General features: G+C 39.5%; 2 protein-coding genes across 5 annotated transcripts; one reads left to right on the top strand and one right to left on the bottom strand.

Annotated features, from left to right (window-relative positions):
* Nucleotides 1–261: 261 nt before the first annotated feature.
* On the bottom strand, nt 262–9557 carry psmd13 (proteasome 26S subunit, non-ATPase 13). Its single transcript, XM_088611855.1, has 13 exons — nt 9355–9557; nt 7387–7465; nt 7085–7119; nt 6807–6862; nt 6148–6191; nt 5727–5813; nt 5179–5350; nt 4351–4430; nt 3974–4099; nt 3573–3635; nt 3092–3172; nt 2027–2143; nt 262–954 (listed from the first exon to the last, which is right to left on the bottom strand). The coding sequence occupies exons 1-13, from the start codon at nt 9453–9455 to the stop codon at nt 859–861; spliced, it is 1137 nt and encodes a 378-aa protein (XP_088467981.1). The 5' UTR covers nt 9456–9557; the 3' UTR covers nt 262–858.
* A 401-nt stretch (nt 9558–9958) lies between these two features.
* On the top strand, nt 9959–18040 carry LOC148645510 (NAD-dependent protein deacetylase sirtuin-3-like). 4 transcript variants are annotated; one of them, XM_088611856.1, is made up of 8 exons: nt 9960–10246; nt 10820–10931; nt 11575–11748; nt 12156–12388; nt 12658–12758; nt 13301–13462; nt 14989–15201; nt 17265–18040. In XM_088611856.1, exons 1-8 carry the CDS (start codon nt 10156–10158, stop codon nt 17292–17294), a joined length of 1116 nt encoding a protein of 371 aa, XP_088467982.1. In that variant the 5' UTR covers nt 9960–10155; the 3' UTR covers nt 17295–18040. The 4 variants fall into 4 exon arrangements, with proteins under 4 accessions (XP_088467984.1, XP_088467983.1, XP_088467985.1 ...); XM_088611858.1 differs by lacking the exon at nt 17265–18040 and having other exon boundaries at nt 9959–10246; nt 13301–13501; nt 14989–15128; XM_088611857.1 differs by lacking the exon at nt 17265–18040 and having other exon boundaries at nt 9959–10246; nt 13301–13524; nt 14989–15128.
* The last annotated feature ends 766 nt before the right edge of the window (nt 18041–18806 follow it).

Below are 18806 nucleotides of genomic sequence, written 5' to 3'. Positions count from 1 at the left end.
ACTGTGCTGGTAGCTTTCTTCTGTGGCCCCTACTGCGTGGAACAGGAGCTGGGATGACAGACTACCATGCAGAGCCTGAATAACCCATGAGAGAACAAGGTGCTCTTCAACACATGAATGGAAGATGACCATGAAAACCCAGCAAATGATGATGAACCAATCTGCTCAGCACAACTGCCGCAGAACATCTTCCATGACGATTCAGATGTGCCACTCATTTTTTTTTAAAAGTCAAAAAAATTATGAAGATAAAATTAATGGCATGGTTGAATGGGCTTATTTTATTGGGTCTAAACACCAGTAATTCTGAGTATTATCAATTCAGTTACTGTATTAGTTTTTGTCTGTGATACTTTGATCATGTACAGTATAAAAAGCAATAATATTACATGATGTGAATTGACAGTTTATGCAGCTTTTGTTTCTTTCCACAAACCCAAATATGAAACAGGGAAGTGATGATTTACATTGTGCAGTTTGCTGGTTTAGGATATGGCTGTCCTTGGTAAAGTACATGACTACATAAATCTATTGTGGAAATCAATTCTCCTTGAGAATGCAAAACAAAAAAAAATGAGTATGGTCCAGAAGATGGTTTTGTAAGGAACACATTAAAAATTAAAAATAACAAAGCCATATTATGGCACCCAAAGTATTATATAAAACAAACCTTGAAGAGGTCCTCTTATTTTATCTGGTACTGAGTGCTGCTGTTCTTTATCACTTAAAGTCACTATTCCAAAACATAAAAACTGTATGAGAGAATTCCCACATCGTTTTTTTTTTAAAAAACACCCCAAGATGCCATGATGCAGGTTATTGACAACACACAATATCTTCCCAGGATGCTTAGCTGCCTTATGTCAAGATGTCATGGGCCTGGCTCTCCACCAGCATGGCCATGTCCTTCACATCTCCACACCACAGGTCCAGCCGATCTTTCATCCCTTTAATCTGAAACACCACAACAGCTCATGAGTCCTCAGTCCCTGGACAGTGGGGACAACTTTACCCTTCTGCATTACTAATTATTTTATTATTAATAATGGTAGCTGTAAAAGATTCATGAAGGTTTGCTGTAACAAGTTGACTACTGCTGTGAATATATTCATCATAATATATTTTTGCAGGTCAAAGCTTTTGCATACTGATCTAGCAGTGCCAATACAATCAAAGTACTGCTCACAAAACTGATCTTATTCACAATTCTACATTTTTCAATGAAAGCAGGTAATAACTAAAAAGTTTAAAACTACACATACCGTAATCTTATCGTGTGAGAAGTGGAAGTGATCTCATTGATAGACTGATCTCAGCAGGAACATTTTTAATACCAAGCCTGTTGTTCTTGCGTGTTTGAAACATTGATTTAATAAATAATAACAGCTCAATCATTGTTATAGAACTCACTCCTTGATAAAGGTTTTTATCGTCTTTGATTTCTCGCTGCAGCAAGAACGTTGTTTATGACCATTCCTGGTGGTTATCATTCTTTGCTGCTACCTAATTTGTCTCGTGCTTTAATCCAGAGCTTCTTACATTTGCACCCATATATACTGCTGGGGATTGCTTACTGGAAGAATCTGGGTGAAGTACCTTGCTCAACGGTACCTGCCTGTTTCCTGGACTCCTCATGAGGGAAGCACCTGTTGTCACCTGTTCTTCCGCCTTCTGGTGTCTTTTTAAAATCACTCTGTTCAGACCTACAACCTACGTACTCCTTGTGGAGTTGTTTTGCTGCTGAGATTCCCATTCAATGCGCATTGCGTATATTAGTTCTGTATTTCAGCACACTGTCCTGCAAACCTGCATATTGCACTGTGCAAATAAGGTAACCTAGGGAGGACCTGATCTTTGTTCTATTTATTATAGTATTGCATTTTCTTACTGTAACCTTTGTTAGTTGACGGACAAGAATAACAGGGTGCACACACTAAACTCCACAAACTGCTGAGAGAAAATTACAAAGAGTTCAAGCTCACACCCTCAGAGCCACTGGAGAAGTGAGGCTTTTGCCCTTTCTAACCTGTTGCAGGTCCAGGACTCTTGGTTGCACCCAGGTCATGTGAACTCTCCGATCCACCTCATCAATGTTGCCTTTTATCAGCCCTACGGACAGTGCTTTCATCACAAGGAGCTCCACCTGAGGAAGGAAAAAATACCCAGAGCTGTTAATTTAACAAGTTTAATAACTAAAAACTTGACAAGATGATTTGCATTTTTCTAGGAGCTCAGAATCTATTAATTGCAATTACAATTAAAATCCAATCAAACAGATGTTTTTATTATATCCCACACATGTAAAGCTATCAAAAAGAATGGAAGTATTAAAACCACCCAGCTAATTTGGCAGTTTGACCAATTAAGCTGCTGAATTCTTACTTGGAGCAGAAACAGAGTTCCAAGAAAAAGGAAAACCTATTTTTGAAGAATGACATCTTACATCCTAGATTTCCTGAGACAGACAGGTTCTGTAACTTCTTGTCCACAACATGAACTTAATTTAGCAATTATGATTTAAGTTATTTAACAGAAATCACTGTGCTCTGAAGAACTGGAGTGGTCCATCTCTGCCTTCTAACTAAATAGTTAAAACTTTATAATGAAAAATAGTCACACAACTCCAGCTGTAACTGGATCACTGCAGATCAGCAACGTTGAGCTGGAGAAAAAGGTGGACGAATGTGTTTAAAGTCCCACTGCCAAAGAGTTCTCCAGCATTTAAGATCTACTTCTTTGAAAAGGACAGCAAAGCTGCTTCATGTAGAACCAGACTGTGAGGATTAGTCCATATCCAAAACATCTGTAGGATTTTTAATCAGGTCTACCATTGCCTATAAGTACTACTTACAACTATTAAACAGAACAAACTGTCAACTTTCTTCTCCTGCAGAGTTCAAGAAAAAGCACACCTTGACAGTGACTGAACAATTCATGTTAGCTCTCATACTGCATATACCCTTACAGAGTATAAACTGCAATGACTCTAAAAGACTGCTGAAAAAAAAAGTTTTTTTTAGGTCTTTTCTTTTTGTTTCCTGAATTTTCATGACGTTCAAAAATAGTCCAGGGTGTAAAATAGGCAACCTGCCTCATCAAGAGGAATTTGGGCACTCTTGGCAATTTCTTCAAATGTCAGCTGTCTGTGATTGGCTGGACGGGTAAAAGTCATCTAGAAGAAAAACAAACAACAATCATCATTACAACCACTGCTATACTTCACCACGTGGACAGACCAACTTTAAAATCTTAACTTAGGTCTTAAAAACGTCACTCTTCTCATTTGATATATAGAAAAACAGTCTTTGAATGCTTTTTTTAGTATTAGTATTTTGTTTCCACTGCATTTCTTCAGACTGCTTCTCCACACAACTGATTTCAGGGACCCATGTCATGACAATATCAATTTCTCTTTAGAAATACATGCCAATTGCTTCCAGAAAGCAAAACTAAACTTTTAGTACTCAAATGTAGGCAAAGCGTTCTAAGCCTTAACGAGGTGATCAGAGAAAAGCCGACACAGCTGTCACACACTCTTTCAAAGGTACACAACCAGCCCCATCACAACTTACCTCCATTACACACAGCAGCTGGATCTTCTTCATCAGCCTGGACTCCTGGGCGGCAAGATCAGGCTGTGAACAAGCCACAGTTACATTTCCAACGTGTCAGGGAAGTAGCTATTGTACAGCCCACACAGTCCCACAGTTTCTTAATAGGAGAAAGAACTCTCTCATCTCGGTTTCTTACTCTACCAGTTAGAATACAAAATCTTCCTCAATTTCCCCAGTGGCACTGGTTGGGTCCCAGAAAAGCTTTATGACAAATCAGACAAAGGCTTTCAGATGATCAGTCTGGTGGTTTCATTCCATTAGCGTCATACCCAAGGGAAACGTTATTCTGGGTGGTTGTAACACATATTTAAGTTGTTTGCTGAAAGCATGCCTGGGGGTTATAGTACAAAGACCCTCACCTGCTGTCCCCACGCTGATTTGAAACCCTGAAACTTCTCAACATTCCCACTGTTGAAAGCGTACAGCGTGTCTATCAACCACTGCTTGTCTGTGCTCCTCAGGGACTCCAGTACTGGATGCATCAGCTGGACAAGACAACACGGTTACCAGCAATTTCAGAGTTTCTCCAGCAAAATAATTTCAGTGAAGATATAAATGTTCTTAAAAAGGCCTGATTTTTAAGATTAGTCAACTAATTCACTCCAACAACTAATTTAAATAACAGTTTCTGAAGGCTATTTATTAACTGGCCTTGCGAGCTGCCTGTCTTTCCCAAGCCTAAGTTATATGACCATTAGCTACAAATTCTATGCGTTTCAGGCAGGTTCTAACTTACAAGCTCTCCAAAATTGTACACCCCTTCTCCCAAGAGCCCAGCCAGCCCCAGGGTGAAGGCTCTCTCCTGCTGCTCGGCCTCTGGAAGACCAAAGCAAACACGCAGTTATTTTACTGGAACAGTAAGCAAGATGCTGAGGGATGACATTCTAATTGGAAACAACACAGGAACATGGACAATATGCTATATTAGAAGTTTCATAGTTTGTACTCAAGACCACAATACATTACACAGCAGAATCATGAAGATAAAGACTTGGACACAAATCTACCTCCAATAAGAGTATACAGTATGTTATGACACCCTCTTTTCCTGTCAACTTCACATTTTCTGAAGGATCCACAATTTAATATTTGAACATTTTAAGATGATCTATAAAACATCCTATTTTAATCGGAGAATATAACCAATATTAAGACCTTTTGTGATGACAGGTCTTTTGTTATGTCCCAAATTAACCATTCATCCAATTTCTAATTGCTTTAACTCAGGGTCCTGGAGACTATTGTGGAAAGCATGTAATTAATGCTCCAAATTACTGTTAAATGTTCTGGTCTACTGTAGTGTTTATTTTTATAAGTGAAGCTTGTTCAAATTATTACTTCACTGCTTTAACAAAAGAGGGTCTAGATTCTTCAGCACTCCATCTCTCAAACAAATGTATTATCTTACAGTTCCCTCATTATATTACCTGCAGGTACTTCTGATGACACACACAATATTACATAGCATGACTGCACCTATATGACAGACTTGCTACTGCCATAAGCTCAGTTTTACATTTTCTGTCAAGAGATGCTAAAAAATGTGCATGGTGCTGTACGTTACCTGGCAAGTCCTTGGCATCTACACAGCCCAGGTAGCGCAGAGCATCTTTGTAGTAGGATGCATGATTCCCTATGATGCGGTAGTATTTACTGGAGAGATCATAAAACCGCCCATGGACTGATGTCACCCCAGGCAAGTTATTCAGCATTTCTTCAACCTCTTCGATTAACTTCTGCACACAAAGCATATATGGATGGTTACACACACAAACACACTGACAGAGTTCAATAACTTAGAACATCACTTGTCAGAATGAATGAGTAATCAATTCATTTAAAGGTATAACCAACAGGACTCATAAATAGTATTTAATTCACTAAACTAAAGAATAATCTCATACAATGTGCCAGTAATTGTACTCCTACAATTATGATTATTTGCAAAAAATTGACATAGTCAAATAAGAACTGAAATATCATAAATAGAGAGAGAAAAACACTGAAATGCTCAGGGAAAGGATATTGTACCTCAGGTTATTTTTCAGTAATGGGAGTGTTGTGTTTTTTTTAATGCATTCAGAATTACTAACTGTATGTAAACATTTTTACCTTTGTCGCTGGAAGGTCATTTATTTCCAGCTTCAGACTTCCGATGGCTGTCTTACAGAGAATTACAGCTTCGTCACTGCTTTTGACCTGAAACAAATATAATGGAGCAAACATTACGAGGTTCTGTTTATGAGGTCCTGGTGTCTATGAATTTATGTTGAAAATCCTACTATGTAAAAGCCCCTGTCTTAGCCCAATTTTGTTGGTATCCATACATAAACCTAGCCTCAGAACTCTGGAAGAACAGGCCACTTTAGTACTTAGCCTATCACAGTGTAGCACTTAGAAAACAGCATTGCTATTGGCCTCTGAATAAGGAGGACATCAAAGAAATGGCACACAGATCTTTAGTCATGCTTTTATTTGGAATGTAACAGATGCAAATTTGTAAATCACAGCTGGTTCAGAGCTTTGATCTTACCTTCTCCTTTGTCTTCTCTAGGAAACTAATGGCAACATTGGGATCTTAATTGGAAAAAGAAAAAAGAGTTTAGTGGCAGAATCCTTTCATTTAATTTGCAGCTAAGACACCGGAACATCTTCTAGCTTTCAAGAGCACAACTGGGATTCAAAAACAAAAAAGCCCCCCATAATATGAACAGAAATTATGCTGTCTTTTCAGTAGTTCAAGGAGAAGAGGTGCTCGTACAGGATGAGTCTTAGATTCCAGATGTCGCTGGCTCAAAGCAGCTAGGGCGTAAGCTAACTCTAAATCAGGATTCCCCACATACTGATCCACAACTGACCAAGCGCTACTAGGGGTTCTTCAGCTTGCCATGCAACACTGAGTCCTGGGACTGGCTGGGCTCTATGAGCTCGTATGACAGCTGGAGATATACTACCTCTTCTGTATGGCAATGTGCAGCTTGCAGATTGTCAAATGATGAATAACTGCAACAGGTAAACAATTTCTCATCCTTACCATGCAGCGTAGTACATGGGGTTCACAGGTACCAGTTGGAAATAAATAAAATTGGTCAGGTATAAAAAGGAAAATAGGGAAGTATAAACAGAACATTAAAATACTTATTAAGTCCTGGAATGTTAGTGGAATCCTAATGATCTTGCTTATGTTCTTACCCGTCATTTGTCTTGCCACATGGAGAATAATTTCTACAAGGGATAATGGATTGATTCTGAAAGGAAAATAAACAACATTAACAGTCCCAATAGAAAACAAATCCATTGTATTTCTGTACAGTGTACCATCCGATATTTGTTCCTTTCTAAAGGTTTTGCTTTTTGAGATGCTTGCTTTCTACACACTTTATATCAAAGGGGATAAAACTCTGTATTGAAGAGTGCAGAGACAGCCTGACATTTGGTAACTGCTTCGGAATAGATGAAGCAAGACTTACCTGTGTTCAAAGTCACTGATGAAATTCTCGTACAGCTGTAAGGGAAAGAAGACAGGGGTGGATTAGAACCACACTAAGGACTGTCACAGTCAACAGCACAGAGGCAGAAAATCCAACTTGTGGCTTTGTGAATGAAAGAAAAACTGAGTTATACATCACCTTTCATTAAACTGTTTCAATCCTGTTATTCTTAATAAGAAATGAAAAGTTAAATCACTGAAATACGGAGAGCTATCAATGTCCTTTAAGAACCGACTTGTTTTTAGAAATAAAGATTGCTGGTCCTTGACGTAGCATCTCACCTTGAGTAAGCCATCTCCAGCAGCAAAGCAAGGGTTCTGCACAAACACGGTCAGTTTGAGTGTCAGCTGGTGCCACAGCCTAGACATTTCCAAAGAAACAGAACTGATTAGAACCTCACGTACAGTAATCACCTGCAACACAAACACACCTCTATTAAGGAACAGTGATCAATTAAATCCACATGTCCAGCTTGAAGACATGGGAAGGAAAGCAGATTTCTAAAGCAGCTGAAATAAACCTTTGAAGTCTAAAGTTTGCCATCTCCAGCTTCACCGGATCAGGGTGAAAGTGCAAGTAATGTTTGACTGCCTGCTCCCCTAAAAGCACAGAGGTAACCTGGTTTTCTTATCATCTGTGCTCAGTTTGTTATCAGAACTAATTGTTCAACCAATTGTCTTTACAGTGCCCAGTATCAGTGAAAGTTGTTTCAGTTTCCAGATTTGATGCTGTGCCCTGCTTTGGCAACTAAGTTTGAAGCCGTACCCAAACCTGGCCCTGTCTTAACCCCTTACTGGATACACCATGATCAAACCTTTCCATTTCATTTGTTGTAGCCCGCCTCTACAAGACAGTTCTCTGTCTTATGCCATCCTGGAAACCTTTCTAGCAGCTCTTATTTTTTATTTTTAGAAAACGTTAGCATTAAGCAGAACAACAAAGGAAAGAATAAAATAAATAAGATTAATAAAATGTCAATAAGGGTAGCACAACAAAGCCATCCGCCGCACCACAACACAATATTCTAAGCAGTGGAACTGCAAACAAAGAGCACATTTTGGATATACAGAAAGAATACTGTTTGCTTTTTTATGCCTTCTCTGCATCATCTTGGAAAGGACAGACAACTGCTATACTATCTCTTCCAAACACAGCTTTTTCTAGGTCAAAATCTCCCATGCGATATGCCGAGTGTGTTTTTGCCTGCACAAATCTCATTGCCGTTGCGCCTCTAAATGTTAAACTTCACCTTCAAGCTGTCACCAGAACACATCACCTTTGTCTATGTAGCATTAGTCTCTCCCTGCAGTTTTGGTGTCATGTCACTTCCTATATTTTTTTGTATCTACAGATATAGTTTGCAGGCTACGCCTGAATCTATATTGTTAATTTATTAATACAGATCTCACTTTGGTGGTATCAAGTATCCTTTTTGCTTGTTTAAAGATTTCTTGCACGTTATCCAACGTACATTTAAAAGAGCTACAGTAGGTCTCTATCTTTTAACCCACCATTGTTTTGCAGCAGAAGACTCACAGTCGACAAAACAAAACAGTTGTTTTGTTCACCATTTTCTAATCAGATGTTGCTGTGAAATATCCTGTCTAGGGGGTCTTTAAAAACCGTCCCACATTTCCTTAAATACAAGTTGGAAAATACCACCAGACACCAATTATTTATGAGACGAGCAGAATGAAAATGAATGGACCTTAACAATTTGTCATCTTCTATTTATTAACGGATTCTGAGATCGTAGGGGATATCTTCAGTGTTTAGAGTCGCTTTATTGTTGTAGTAATTAAGAGTTTGGCTCTGCTGCAATATCCTTTATTCTCTTTGCTAATGTTTTTAAAACGTGCGAGCACTATTTCAACAGTTTACTTACTAACAAAACTGTGTAGTTTAATTAACAATTTTAATAAAACACTGTACCTACATTTTAAACAGTCGCTAAGTGAAAAGTGTAGCTATAGAAGATTCATTATCATCGTACTAAAGTCTCAAGGTACAGTCCAAGGAAAACCCTTGTGTATCGCTACACTTTCACCGCGATTCAGATTCATTACTGTGGACTAATAAGAGGTAACACATTATTCAGAATGGATTTTTATTTCAGTTTAAAAACCCATTTTCACACTGCACTCTCAAGCGAAGGGCCTGTCCTGATGAGCTCTTTCGACCGGTTTCTGCTACATGACTCAGCGCATGTCTAACGAAAGACTGGATCAATGCATTTGAATTTTTCTTACTTCTTGTTGTGCAGCTCTTCCAGCGTGTGCCACTCTGTGGCCAGTTCAGGAGTGGAGCTCCTGCTCTGCTGCTGTTTGAGGTACCCGATGACATCCTTCATTGCTACAGTCGAATCGTAACAATGTTACAAACTGTGAAAACGTCCAACAAGAAGAGTCCTGACCCCTCCAAACATACACACTGCTTCTGCAAAGCAAGCCGGGAAGTGACCTGACCGCCATTGTTACCGTAGTCCTTCTAATGGACGGGCACCTGTCCACCTCACTGACTTCAGTCAGTTTATTTAGTGAAGTTAGCAACAAACTACCTAAAACAAACACTGAAACACAAATTCGAAATTGTAATCCTGACTTTCTCATGGATGTTTTCTCTATTGTCTGATTTATGGTACGGTATGACGATTCTTTCTTCTTTTCTATCTATATGGCCGTTGTAAATAATATTCCTGTTCTACAAAGGGAGAAAATAACATAAATATATGCACAAAACATATTTTTGTAATAAAAAAACACGTATCTCTTTTACGTACCTAGTAAAGAATCAATATCAAAAGACTCAAATGTAATGCATAAATCTTAGGTCTATCTAATTCTGAGGTCTATCAGTTTTACGGTAAAGGTTATGATTTCGTCAAGAGGTCATGCAAGCAGTTTTTATTTGCGAAAAGACTTGTATTAGGACGTTTTAATTTACACACTATTTAAAAGAGTATCCGGTTAGCACTTAAACAACGAATCTATCAATGTAAAAGCTCTTAATTTATGCCATTAATTTCTGAGGGTCTGCTAATTTGACTAGAAATGACGTCCACACTGAAGGAGCTATTTAGATTCTTAGTCCGTAACAAAATAGCCCATAGTTTAAGAATATTTGGAATAACTTCGTCTGAAGGTAAAAGTTATTTTATTTCTTAACACTGTTGCATTGTCGGGCGTAAACGTCTTGTGTCGTTGTGTTTGTAATGGTTTTAATTTTCCTGTCGTATTGTTTCGTTGGAAAACACAGTTTGCAGGTACGTACAGTAGCTGAACACATATTAAATGTCCCGAATGTCAATCTAAACTATATTCATGCCACGTCCAAAAAAAAATAAAATGAAATGCGCAATTTCTCAACGGTACGGCTGCCTTCCACACATACGTCAAATAACAGATCACCCCAAAAGTAATGACACAATAAGGAAATAACAAAAATAACTGCTTTGGTTTTAGCTAGAACAAGACGCGCTCTCTGCCCGCTCGATTCGTGCTACAGTATGTATTCATAAAGTCCGCATATACAGGGACATCTAATACAAATTTATTTGGCCGAACTTTGGGTTATCAAATTAAACTAATTGGATTTCTTGCTTAATGAATGCCTTCAGTGCCTGTCTGCCTCTATGGGTGAGTGTGCCTCAGTAGGAAATTCAACCAAATACTTAAACGTTTAAACGCTATGCCGCCTCCTCGCTTTCTGTTTCAGTGCCTCATGGTCCAAAGTCTAAGAGACTGGCTGATGTCACACCAACTAAGACGGGCAGTTTCTGGCACCGAGACTGTGTCGGCTCTCAGCTCCAGGCAGCATGGTGTAGTCGGTGAGTACGGCGGTATTGGTCACCCCTGGTGCTCTCCGCTCTGCTAACCTAACTGTCCCATAGAAGCAGTATGAATACCACCAGCAGCTCAACTCTAATACCAAAACATTTTATAATACGAAAGCAAAAATATGCAAAAAGTACTGTATGTAGAATGGGATTAGCTAAGGATAAAGGCATTTTTGCAGTACACCTGGGAAAGTGGTGTGTGTGATTATAAGTATTGAGAATTGAGAAATATTTGCATTGCAGGTTATTATAAAATTCAGGCTAGGGATGTTTTGCAAAGGAACAGGTGAAGGTTTATTCCATGCTGAAACAAAAAAGACACACCGTGTTCCAGGTGCTTGTTGTGTCTCTTTTCAGCATGGAGTAAACTTCTACCTGTTCCTTTGCAGCCTGCGCATGCTGACGCAGCGGCCTACTGGGAATGTTTTACTGCTGAAATCCAATCTAAGGCGACTCAAGAAATAAGAACCAAACCAAAAGGCTCAATTGTGTGTATCTGTCTTGATCCGTTTCTCGTGCTTTGTCTTTGGATATTGGACTTTGTCCGCCTACGGTACAAAACATTTCTTTCTTAACGTTCCGCGAGTACCTGGAGTCCTCTGCCTCGGTCCGAGCCCCCTGTCTTGGTTCTCAGGAGATGTTATTCCACCCACTGCCTCACAAGAGGCCTGTCTGGAGGAAGGGGAGGCAGCCAGGAGCAGCAGACACTGCAGGACGTTGCGAGGTTCATCCGAGACCAGGAGTACAAGAGGATCGTGGTCATGGCTGGGGCTGGCATAAGCACGCCGAGCGGAATCCCAGATTTCAGGTAGTCTAACTGGAATCTGCACACTGTAGCCAACCCGCATCTGACTGGGTATCTATTGGTCTGATGCCACAGGAGTGGCTTGGTCAAGGTTAAAGAAGGGTCAGACTGTTGCAATATTGTACATGTATAATTATGTAGTGACTGTTGAGGTTCTTGACCCACAGACACCAAGAAACGCAAACTGAATAAAAAAGATGCTTTCTTTTATTTATGTATCATGAAAAGATCCATTAAGCTGCAGTTTTTTAACAATGAATAAATGTCTAATTGGATTGTGATTTATGTCACTGTTAATGTTGAGATGAAGTGTAGAATTGAGCACTTCTTGAGCAGTAGGCAGCTTTGGTATTTATACTGCTCTGTGTGCATATCTTGTGTTATTCAGTGTGTTATTACTTTCTTCACAGATCACCTGGAAGTGGCCTGTATGATAACCTTCAGCAGTATGATCTGCCTTACGCTGAAGCCATATTTGAGATCAACTATTTTCGCCACAACCCAAAGCCATTCTTTGCCCTGGCCAAAGAGCTCTATCCAGGCAATTATCTTCCCAATCTGACTCACTTCTTCATCAGGCTCCTGCATGACAAGGGGCTCCTTCACAGAATGTACACCCAGAACATAGATGGATTAGAGAGAAGTGAGTATTTGCTGATCTCTTGGTTTTCAGCCTGATGAGGACTGATCACTACAAATGGAGTTTTTCAGACAGCTGTGACAAAGAGGGCAGAGGCTAGTGTCAACCAGTAGTGTTTAAAGAAAGAGAAATAATATGGAAATGCTACAATGCAACACTTTTGTGGGCATCTTATAATCTGTCCTGTAAAACAAGAATGCCCATTTCAGTTTTTCCATCGTCGGTCTGTTGACAGATTGTGATGGGGTCTTGCTCTTGTTCTTTTTCTCCAGTGGCAGGTATTCCTTCCAGCAAACTAGTGGAAGCACACGGGACCTTTGCAACTGCCACCTGCACTGTGTGCCGGACGTCGTACCCGGGGGAGGCTCTCAGAGTGGGTGATGTGCCGCGGTGCAGTCCCTCTGGCATGTGGCTGGCCTGGCAGTGGCAGATTAGATTGAAGGGCTAGTCTTGTCCAGGTCAAAAAGGACTGAAGAGAGGCTCTGTCACAGAGTCGGGGTAACAGTACGCTCAAGGCTGAAAGCATGGGTGACTTAAACCCTGTTTATTGGCAAGATGCATATGACAAAAGTTGAGTTGTGATCCTTCCAGCACAGGCATCTTGCTGGTATAGAAGGGTTGGGGGAAGATAGAGGTGAGGTGATGATGCATAGTACCGTGTTTGCTGCTCGTGGCTTTACAAGTGATTACACATGGTTCCGCGAATCTCTGAACAGTTCAGCCATTTAGCTTTTGTTCACACTATACTGTAAATACAATCTCTCCCAAAAGAAATGTTGTTGCTAGCAGTAGTAACCTACACGCCACAAACCTGTCATTGTGGTGTGTGCTTTGCTTCTGAAATCAATCATTTTGACATCCTCTTTAGTTTTGTTATTTGTCTTTCTGCTTTTTTTCTTGTCTTCTCTCTGTCAGGCGGAAATATTGGAGAGTAAAATCCCCAAATGCCCCAGCTGTAAAGGAGTTCTGAAGCCTGACATTGTGTTTTTCGGGGAGGAGCTCCCACAGCAGTTCTTTCTGTACCTTACTGACTTCCCTATGGCCGATCTGCTCATCGTCATGGGAACCTCACTGGAGGTGAGGGGCAGACACAGTCGAGGCTCGGGCCTAGATTAGGTACGGGACTATTTCATATCTAGGTGAGCAAAAGCAATTTAACCATGTAATTTATAAACCGCATCTATTCAAACGCCGTTTATGTATTGGAGGAATATGTTTTTCAGGGGATAATGTAAAATCCACTCCTTTGTATAAAAAGTAAACTACCTGTTAAGATTGGAAGAGTATTTTCTAAGGTAAAAATCTTTTAATATTTCTAAATAAAATTAATGTTTATAATTACATCTCTTATATTGGGCTTCAAGTATTTCTGCCATGCACTCTGCTGATAGACTAACTGGGCAATGTTCTGGTTCAATATCAGAAGTGTATCCGTGTTGAGAAAATTAAGATGAATATTTAGAAACCGTCTGAAAAGGCAGAGACTGACATCTTTTCTGTTTTATAGTAAAAGTCAATGGATTCAATCTGCATGAAATTAACAAGACACCCTTGTCAGAAAGAGATAACACAACTGAGAGGAAGTTTAGAATAATTACAGGCTGAATGACTAGAGATTGACCTTTTCTGAATGCTGTTCTCACACTTCCAGTAGTGTGTGGAGAGACCAGATACACTGTATGGGTTGCTGAGAACTGGCTGGTAAAACAGTTTCTGTTCCATCAAACAGCAACACTTGTGCAGAATTATTGATGTGATACTGAGCTATCTCTCCATGTTGGAGACTTGACCAGTCAGATAAAAACTTAAAATCCCATCCTTTATTTAAGCCATTATAAGGGTTTCCTCTTTCATCTTAAATTAGTGCCAGCATTCAATTTAATTTAGTCATTAATGTGACTTGCCAAGGATACTAAAATGAATACTGTATACTGTTAAGAAAAATGAAGGACGGGGGGAAATATTAGCATATTTAATTTAATAGCATATTAATAGCAGACATTTAATTTCTATTAATATATAAATAAATATTATTTGTTATTAATATTAATATTTTTATATTCATATTAAATTTTGCTAAAAATATGAAGGAAATTGGTATAATAAGCTTTGTAATGATCAGAAATGCTGGAATATTTGTGGGTGGTTAGCATAGCTGCCTCGCAGTGCTGGGGCCCTGGGTTCAGTTTCAGACCTGAGGTGCTCTCTGTATGGAGTTTGTATGTTTTCACTCTGTTATTGTGGGATTCCTCTGGGTGCCCAGATTTCGTTCTACAGTCCAACGATATGCTGGTCGGTTAATTGGCTTCTGTAAAAATTGGCGCTGGTGTGAGTGCGCGCGTGCCTGTGTTTGTGTCTGTTGTGCCCTGCGATGGAACATTTTCCTGTCTAGGGCGTATCCTGCTGTGCTCCTGTTGCTTCCCGGAATAGGCTCGGGCTGCCTGAATTGGATAAAGCAATTAGAAAATGGATGGAACATTGGCGATCGTGTTACTGGACAATTCGTTTGAAAAAAATCCAGTTTTTCCTGTTCCCAGCGACTGTATACTGACGTCAGCCTTCCTTCGGTGCCCCTTAGTGTGAATTCTTCCTTGCCTGTGCAGGTGGAGCCCTTTGCCAGTTTGGCGGGTGCAGTGCGGAGCTCTGTGCCTCGAGTTCTCATCAACAGAGACTTGGTGGGGCCCTTCGCCTACCCTTCCCCCAGGCCGAACGATGTGGTGGAGCAGGGAGACGTGATTACAGGGGTGCAGAAGTTCGTGGACACCCTGGGCTGGGGAGAAGAACTGAATGAGCTCATTGCCGTGGAAACCGCAAAGGTATGGCTTTAGTGTAATGAGCTCCTGAATGTGAGGGCCACATTTCACAGTTTAAAGGGAAAATGAAACACTGTATTATCATTGGTAAAATCAATTGTGAAGTGTTGCATTTACAGATCAACTTGGTTAAAACATTTACGATTCTTGTCTTTGTTTTGATATTCTCTCCTTTTTAGTCATCCTGTTGTAGAATTGGATGTGATCTTAAGATCATTGTCCTACTGGAATAGCAATTTGCTGCCAAAGTTCAGCTTCTTAACAGAGGGCTTAGTTCTTAGCAAAATTGTTTGCTGAACTGTAGACTCCATTATTCCTTCAGTTCATCTCAGTCAGTCATTAGAGGAAGAAAGTGGTATAGCAGGTTAACCTCACAAGGAGAGAATGATATTCCTGGTGTATGTTTCTCTTATTTGTGGCACATTTCTAATACAAGGGATCTCTAGTGACTCAGTAAGATTTTTACCCAGAACTACTACGTTAGTCTGAGACTGGGCCATGTCAATTTCCAAATTTGACTAGCATGTCCGTTTTGTACTTTACATTTTTTCACATTAATTTAAGCAGTCATGCCTGTATTCACAGTGCATTTCACCTGTTCTGTTTTCTCATATTTTTTGTTTTGAATAGCAGTGACGGCAAACAACCAAACTAAAGGCTAGGGACTAATTTCAAGGCAGCTGGGTGTATATATGTTTAAGTATGAGTTCCAAGCCTTTAAATATACTTCATTTAATATGTAGTGCATTTAATTTCACAATTTATCTTTACATCCAAGAACAGTACATACTGTACATTTAAATATGATATATTGTATCTTATGACAACTCATTAAATACGTTGTGGTAACCTGTCCTTTTCTGTAGTGCATTGCCACCTCTTATGACTCTGTGGCCGAATATATAGGTCCTTAAATAGTTTATAATTTTTTAGTAATTAATTCCTGTGGGTGAAGCCTTGGGTGAGTTTAGTTTAGCAGCAGGATTAGGAGGAGACATGGAAAGTGTTCAGTATCATACTGGGCTCAGAAAAGGTCTTCATGAATAAATTCTGTTGAAATGCAATGAATATATTGCAAGGATTAATTAATACATAACTGGGTATTACATTAACAGAATTATGCATGAGTGAAGACGTTTTGGAAATACAGAACACACTAGAAATCTCTTGATGACTAAAGAAGTCCATGTTAATCTAGTGGCAGTGCATGTTGTATGTCAGCCTCTACAGGAGAAACAATTATTTGTTATTTCTGTTGTGTTCAGTGGAGTTTAAACATCTTCAGCAGTATGGGTTATGAGGCTTATGAGAAATGAATGATGCAAAGATGCAAGATCCACCAGTAGAAAACCATGGCCTTTAAGACTACCAAACTACAGTTTTAGTAGTTTCCTTTGATTAGAGATACCTGGGATGATGTGTGCTTATCGTGATCTTACTGTATGGTTTAGGACAGCTCACATTGCTGAAGTATAGCAACTAGACAAGCTGGAGACTTATTCATACAGCAAAGCAACCACTGGAGAAATCTGAGCACAGTACTTTTCTCAAGGGTACAACAGCAACATCCCAGCCAGGTTTTGAACTCGTGACCCTCAGGTTTGGCGTCCTGAGCCCTTCAGCGCTGCCTTGACTGGGGGGGGGAGAAAGCTCTCTTTGACCAGCTGCAAGGGTCAAGGGTGTTGTACTGTATCTCAGACATCTCAGAAATCCTGGGGGGCAATTTTGATTGAAATATCAGCCTATTGTATCTTGCTGTCTGAGGAATGCCGTTCACAGATGACTTATGACATCCAAAAGTTGGAGTGGTGATATCGGGACCATAGAGTTTAAGTGTGCAACACAGGAGAAATTTTATTGATTGAGGATGGGAGCTCCCAATCTACCTTTTAACTCCAGAATTAATTTGGGAAAGCAGAGACATGATTTTAATGGGGTCTGTAAGCTCCAGAGATCACTGTTCTGTTTTCTTGTTGCTTAACCTCAGCACAAAGCTCATTACCAGGAGGTAATTACCAGGAGGAGGTTCAGTGGCACCAGCTGAGCCTGCTGTGTGTGTTTTACAGCTGCAGATGGGTAAGAAGAAGGAGAAATGAAGAAGCTCAAGTTCTTCCCCATGAATGCGCCAGCTGTGGAAGAAAGGAGTTGAAACCGGACTCGGCGTGTTTGTACTTGACATGATTTTTACCCCCTCAATCTGTATGATCATTGAGAAATCATTTCTATAAATGGAGAGAACAAAGTGATTCCTTTGGTGCTGGAGCAAGTCCTTCGGGCTGAAACCATTAGTATCAGGTACTTCGGCACAGGGGGAATTTTGCACATAATTATGCTGTATTTGCACAATCATAATCTGGTATAGCTACAGTAAATATAGTTGCGGACATTTTCATTTGTATTACAGACCTATTCTGAAGTTACAAATGGGGACATGTTGATTTCATAGAGCTCCTGTATGTTTTATTTTATATATCAAAATAATAGTTTTAATGTCCAATATGTAGTTCTAATCAGATTTGATCCTGGACAAACCTCATTTTAGATGTGTAACGTCTCACAAGATGGTGTTATCACCTTGTTTCAAGTACTACAATGTTTTTAACATACAATATAGTATGTTAATAGTCGTCATTGGTTCATTATAATGTCCTTCCTATTTCTTTTGTTATAGGTAGCATAATTAGATTAAATGGAAAGGCCTGTGGCTGAATTGTTTTCAATTTGATGCTGGTTGAAAAACCTTAGAAACTAGAAAAAAATAGGAACTGAGCAAAACTGAGCTAATAATTTGTCTTTCAGTGAGCTTTGCCAAAAAAATGAAGTACTAATGCCTTTTACTTAATACTTTTGTATTTTCATTTTTGACCTCATGAAACTACCCCAAAAGAATTGGGAAGTATGGCCAAGCTATAACACAGTCATACGTCTAGAATATCCTTCTTCATTAATAATAATTCCAGAATGTTGCCATATGTTATAATGACTTCCAAAACTACACAGTTTTGTTGAACTAACCCCATTCTGTATATTTTGAGCTGTCCCAGCACCTGGATGAAGACAGTAGCAACTGCTGATTTTTATAGAACTGTTTTCAGGAGCCATTTTGTTTTCTTAAGGCCCATGAAACCTGCTCCCACTGTTTTGGTATGCACCCAAAAACATTCAAAAGGAAAATTAACAGAAAATCTATTTTCTATACAAACTGGTACTCAGTTTTATTCTGATACAAGCCATACAGTACATATTATATAACATGTATAAATGTAAGCATAAGTACAGTAGAGTGTTTAAATGAACCCACTGCTCACTTGTTCTGGGCTCTGAAGTACTTATTGGTGATCTGTACAGATTGGATTTATAACCCCTGCATGGGAAGCAACTCATACTAGTGATTAGCTGACTGATATCCTGGATGTTGCCATGGTACCAGGACAGTGAATTCATGTTGAATGAGTGTCGCAGAATTGCTGGCAGACCTGTCAAGATGTCTTTATTCAAGTTTACTGTGGTTAATTTACTGTAGAACTTCTGCACTTTTACTATGGTTTTACAATAGTCTTGATTTGGATTTAATATACTTTCACTGTGCCATACTCGACCTTGCTGAA

Source organism: Lepisosteus platostomus, chromosome 18 (genome assembly GCF_059453375.1).
Source record: "Lepisosteus platostomus isolate fLepPlt1 chromosome 18, fLepPlt1.hap1, whole genome shotgun sequence".
NCBI classification, from domain to species: Eukaryota; Metazoa; Chordata; class Actinopteri; order Semionotiformes; family Lepisosteidae; genus Lepisosteus; species Lepisosteus platostomus.
The sequence above is the reverse complement of the archived record's forward strand: the minus strand, read 5'-3'. Positions and strand labels throughout refer to the sequence as shown.